The sequence below is a fragment of the Alnus glutinosa genome, chromosome 2 (genome assembly GCF_958979055.1).
Source record: "Alnus glutinosa chromosome 2, dhAlnGlut1.1, whole genome shotgun sequence".
NCBI lineage: Eukaryota > Viridiplantae > Streptophyta > Magnoliopsida > Fagales > Betulaceae > Alnus > Alnus glutinosa.
The window spans coordinates 20351656-20357848 of NC_084887.1; the positions used below are offsets into that span (position 1 = coordinate 20351656).

The 6193-nt window shown below is 31.6% G+C and overlaps 1 protein-coding gene across 2 annotated transcripts; it reads left to right on the forward strand.

Moving 5' to 3' along the window:
- The first annotated feature begins 3262 nt into the window (after positions 1–3262).
- Positions 3263–5094, forward strand: LOC133859427 (uncharacterized). 2 transcript variants are annotated; one of them, XM_062294827.1, is made up of 4 exons: positions 3263–3598; positions 4284–4338; positions 4410–4570; positions 4710–5094. In XM_062294827.1, exons 1-4 carry the CDS (start codon positions 3383–3385, stop codon positions 4716–4718), a joined length of 441 nt encoding a protein of 146 aa, XP_062150811.1. In that variant the 5' UTR covers positions 3263–3382; the 3' UTR covers positions 4719–5094. The 2 variants fall into 2 exon arrangements, with proteins under 2 accessions (XP_062150811.1, XP_062150810.1); XM_062294826.1 differs by having other exon boundaries at positions 4410–5094.
- The last annotated feature ends 1099 nt before the right edge of the window (positions 5095–6193 follow it).

The following is a 6193-nucleotide window of genomic DNA, read 5'->3' on the forward strand; positions in this document are numbered from 1 at the left end:
TTTATAGACTTTTATTATATAATGATCGAATTAAACAGGTCGTGTCAATCCAATATGACCCGTTTAATAAATGAGTTAAACGGGTTATATCGTATCAATCCGTTATTTAAGTAGGTCGTATTAGGATCGAAATGTCTGACCTTTTTAATTAAATGGGTCGTATCAGGATTGACCCGAACACGACATGCAAACCCTTTTTGACAGGCTTACAGGAAGATCCTCAATTCAGATAGCGTCAATACAGCTGAACATATTGCAGCCCTCACTTTTTTTTTTACAAAATTTTATTATAATCTCAATAAAATACAAAGATATGTTGGAGGAGAGAGAAATAATTTTGTATTGAAATAAAAAATGAGAAAGTTTATTTTAATTCCCTATATATAGAATAAAATTGTAACATTTGCAATGTTTAGGGATTTAATATTAATGTATCTATAATATAAAAAGTAATGCTAAATATATGATTAATGTATTTGTTGTGTTTTTTAAAATTGTTGTGTTTTTTAAAATTGATTAGCTTTTAAAATTACAATTAAAATTATTATAAATTATTATTAAATTTTGATGAAATGATCAAAACTTAAAACATGGGTACCTCGATCGGTCAATGAAATGCTCAGTTGAAATCCTGAAACCCCATATACGAATCATACAAAAAAATCGATTATATCCCTGAAAATTTGATTATGTGCATGCATTATCTCGTAGGATCAGAATCCTTTATAATTGTTTGAGAGAATTTAGGATGGTAATTTTGAGAGACAATTGATAAGATTCATCTGACTAGATAAATGGTTGGACAGCACAATATATATATATATAAGTGGATCCTATAAGTGATATCTCACATTCATCTATCCGAATTCTTTTAAATTCGGACAAATAATTATAGAGGATCTTAATCCAATCTTGTGTGTAATATGTTGTTTGAAAAGGAACCGTGTTGTAGTTTATTATAATTGATGATTTGGCTGTGGAACATGCGTAGATTCTAAAATACTGTTATAAAGGTCTTTGCTTTTGAATATGAGCAATCTTTCGTTGAAGAGATGTGTTATTTTTATATCACATTGTCCTACATCAATTCTACACCAAGACATGTTAGGTGTGAGATCTATGTATATGAGACCCACATATATAGAACCCACATTCATGAGTGCCCAACTCTCCCTTTTTTCTTTTTTCTTTTTCTTGTTCTTTTTTTTCTCGCTTCTCTCAAAAAAATCAAATAAAAAACATTATAACTTTTTTATACTTTTTATATCACATCAATCACATTTTATTACTATTTAAATAAAAAAAAAATTCACTACAAAACAAAATATTTTTACTTTTCTATAAAATATTTTCAAATTTTATATTACATTAATTACTTTTTATTATACAACACAAATATTCTGCGACATAATTTCTTACCAAAGAAGCTAGCTCCGTATCCTTTCGTTGAATAGTGGCTGCAGAGCACTCTAGCGTCGTCTCCTCATTCAACTTTTACAGCCTTTCAAGAACAAGAACACCCGTGAAGGAGACCAGTCGAGGACCCGTCCTTGACCAAGCACCGACAATTGGACCAGTCTAGATGCCTTCACGTGACCGAGTTCCAAAGAATCGTGGGGTCAGAGAACCTTCCTAAAATGGAAAGAAAGGACTTGTGAAGAAGTATGGCAGAAGACTAAAAGCAAGCACCCCTCTCTCATATCATATCATATATATATATGACTTTTCAGGACCGTGTTTTGAGGCATGAGATTCTTTATGTATGTGACATTTATGACCTCTACAAAAGCATATATACCACCAAAATTCTTCCATTTGATAAAATAATTTGAATAACTCTAAATAATTAAACTGATCTAAAGTGTATGAGCACGTTTATTATTGTATTTTAGGTATATTTTTTTTTTGTTTTTTTGTTTAAATAAAATGTTTTGTTGTAATTAATACAAATATTAAAAATAATTTTGGGTTTTTTTGGCATTTTAAATTGTTTATTAATAATATTATTTTAAAAATACAAAATAAAAATCTAAAATTTAACATTTAGATCTGAGATCATAAATGTGATTGTGCTTAATTTGAACTCGTTAAAGTTGAAAATTAAAACTCATTAAACAACTCCATGCACCTACCTTTCTATCTCTGTATGTTTTTGAATGCTTTCATTTTTAAGTAGAAACTGTTGAGTTGCGTCTTCTCACAAATCAGCTTTTCAGTAAATATATATTATTCACGCTCAGTCTTTTTTCTGCAAATCTGTGATATCTTCTTTTTTGTTCCTTTTGGGCTTGATTGTCAAGCAACAATACAGAACAGTATTGTTTAGGTACTTTTTTTTATATATATATTTTTTACTACTAATCAACATCAAAATATTCCTACTTTTTTCAATTTTTATATCACATCAATAATTTTTTATTACTATTCAAATAAAAAAATTCACTACAATACAAAACTTTTTCACTTTTTTATACAAATTATTTTTATTTTATATCACATCATCACTTTTTACTAATTTTAAAATTAATAACCCACTACTCTGTTATGTTCTGTTCTGTACATGTCTTTACCAAACAAACTCTTTGTTCTCTTAAAGAGTCCAGTTGACAGAAAAAATGGGGGAGGTGTAAAATGGGTTATAAAATATTGCGGTGATGAAGCATTAACAATCAATGAGAAAACGATCTAATGTTTTTAATTTTTTTATTCTCAAAAAACCAAATTTTAAAAAGCTTTGGTTTTAGAAAGAACTTAATGGAATGTGGATAGTAGAATTTGTTCTTGTCAACTGTTAAAACAAATTGGATTAATTATGTTTGCAGATTGGTTTAGATTATAGATCCGTGGTTGAAGAAGATCGTGGAGCTCTCCACCCTAGCAAACACTTTGGGCCCTTGGGGTGAAATTAATTTGACATGCATTTTACCTACACATTATTACAGTTTGTAAACCAAAATAAAAATGAAAAGAGCAGCTATATATGCCCGTGACCCTCCATTCTGCCACTGCCATGCATGCATTTCCTTTTCGATTTTTACAGCTCGTGACCGTCCTTGTCTCTTCAGAGTTCCATACATGCAGCTGACATACCCAACAGAACCAAACAGTACTTCTTCATTCATCTTTTTCTCTTTTACTTTTCCAAAACCACTTGCTTGGTAAACGTTCGAAACAACTGGCAGGTTGAAAACCAAAAACACTTGCTTGGTTTGTCGTTGTCAGAATAAATAAATAAATCTATCAAAGTTGTGGATTTTGTGAATGGCACAGTTCATATATAACACAGGGACGCTTGAAGCTTCTCTTCAGTGGCGAGGGAGTGTCACTTGGGTTGGAACCCAAAGACCCATTTCACTCTAAGCTCAGATCAGTTCAAACCCACATGCGCGGGCTAAGGTTTCTTGGCTCTACAACTCGACTTTTCTTCTCTTCTTCTTCTTCTTCTTCTTCTTCTTCATCCGTGAACAACAAGTCCAGCAATGTTAGTGATGATGAAGGTGTTTATGACGAGGATGATGGTGTTGATTATGATGACGAGTTTGAGAGGGATGATTTAGCTGATTTCAGAGGGCTGGTCTTGGACATCTCATACGTACAGGTCAGTTTCTTTCTTATGACCCACTTGCTTATTATATTCCACTTTATCACTTTTTTATTCTTTGTTTAGTATACTTTATTTTTTATTAAACTAAGAAATCTTTTATGCACAGTAGAATTAACTGATCTCTTTGCTGGCAGTTTCATCAACCTGCATTTGGGTTGTTTCTGGCTCTAATTTATGTATTCTATTCTAGGTAAAATAAATTATATGCATTTTACATGTATAAAAATTGGCTTCCGTCAGGCATAGTCACAGAAAGTTCAGTTCCGATGAGGAAATTTTCTCTCAAAAGCTCAAATACTTCTAGATATCTAAGAGATAGATCCAGGGAAAATATTTGACAACCATATAAAATAATGGAAGATCCTGTCAGCATAATGAAATTGAAGAACAAAAGATGAGGTACAGTCTTATTTGTTTTGCATATTTACCAAAGAAAGAAGTCTAGAAATAAGGTCATGGACCAAATGTTTATGCTACACCCTGAGTCAATATTTCTTGACAAAATAGCCCCCACTTCAACATTTTTTATGTTTAAAGAGATGATCACATATGAAACTTTTTACCTAGAACGGTCTAAAGATCTTTAGTTACTTCTTCTTTTTCTGTTTCCTTTCTACCACTCCTGAAGGTCTTGCATGGTTGTTTGCTTAAGGTTCTGATCACTGTTGTCCTGAGCCAGGCCAATCAATGTTGTCTACTGGAAGCGTGCTATTTGTTTGGAATCCATGGAAAAGGTTAGATTGCTTTGATCACTTATTCATGTTGGAGTTTTGGACATTAGCAAAGTAACCTTGCTGGTATCCAGCAATCAATAAACCAGCTGCGGTCCTTCATTGGCTTAATCATGCAAATATTGATGCCAAGTACTTCGTAGTAATTCTTGATGCTGATATGATCTTCAGAGGCCCAATTACTCCGTGGGAGTTCAGCGCAGAACGCGGGCGGCCAGTTTCAACCCCCATACGAGTAAGATATATAGATATACTGTAATTTTTATGTTCCTAATGCATATAGATGATCTCCGGAATTTTGCTATGCTATGGTGGCTGCATAAAACTGAGGATGTCTGTGCTGACAAAGCTCATTATGTGACAAAATATCGCAGGAGATATAATAAATCTGGGTGGATTAGTGAGATCTATGGTTATTCATTCGGTGCAGCAGAGGTACTCGCCACAACGTGATCGGCTTGGCATAGAATTTGCGAAGACACTGAATGAGGCTCTACGTCTTCATCATGGGAGAAAAAACTGCACTGATCTGAGTACCCCATCCACCTCAAACTGCACTAAAAACACAAACACAACCAATTTTCTTTAAGTTGCCTTCGATCAAGTTTTGCCATTGCAAAATCTGCCTCTTCCTCGAACACATTTTAGATTTGTCAAAATGTATATTCAGGATATCTCATTTTACTTATAATCCCTGATGATTGTTTTGATTTTTTTTATTCAACTTCTACCAAATATGGATTCAGGGGACCCCGTTCCACACCTTATCCAACTTTTGGTACGTTTTTTTTTTTTTTTTGTATGAATAAATTTTTTTTTTTTCTTAACTTGAATATTTTATGTTTTATTTTTGTATAGAGTTTTTTACATTTATTGGAGAACATTCAACGTTTAGACTTATAAAACTAAAAAAGACTAAATTTTTGAAAATTCGACAGTTCTAAAAATCTTGTTAAATTTGCAAATCCAGGAAGGAAAATAATTAAATGTATCGCAAATTATCTTCGTCAATTACATTTGACATCAATATAATGTTTAAATCTTCATGATATGTTTTTTATTCAACTTTCTTATATAATCCATGCATTTCATGTACGTATTGTTACAAATACTTGTGCAATACATGAATTATATGGAAAATATATTGTTAAGTAAGGAAGTTGAATGAAAACCCTATCATGAAGATTTGAACAATACATTGATCTCAAATTTAGTTAGAGGATAAAATTTGCGATAGATCTCATCATTCGCCTTCCTTGATCTGCAAATCCAACAAAATTTTTAGAATGGTCAAATTTTTAGAAATTTAGTGTTTTTTTATTTTATAAGTGCAAATGCTGAATTTGCTCAATAAATATCAAAAACTCTATGAAAAACATAAAACTCAAGTAAAAAAGAAAAAAAATTAACCATACAAAAAAAGAAAAAAAAAAAAAAAAAAAAAGGGTACCACTTGTAGAAGTTAAATATGAAATTTAGACAACATCTAAGGGGATAGGGTAGGTAAAATGGGACATTCTGAATGTATTTTTAGAGAATTAAAATGTCGTTTGAAGAAAAAGGTTGATTTTGTAAAATGACAAAACTCGAGTAGAGGGAATTTAAAGAAAATTATTTGCGTTTGAATTGAAGAGGCTAGATAAAATGCATGGGGCCGGCAGACTTCTTTTCTTATATCAATAGTCCTCGGTTAAATAGCATTAAATAACGCTTAAAGTTTTCTTTGGCTTTGATTGCTTTTTTTCATTTTTTATTTTTTTTTCTTTCTACATGCACTGGCATGAGAAGTGAGAACTTTGAAAACCTTTTAAGTGCAGATTTGAACTTATATTTAGAGAAACCATCTTTCTCTCTATCT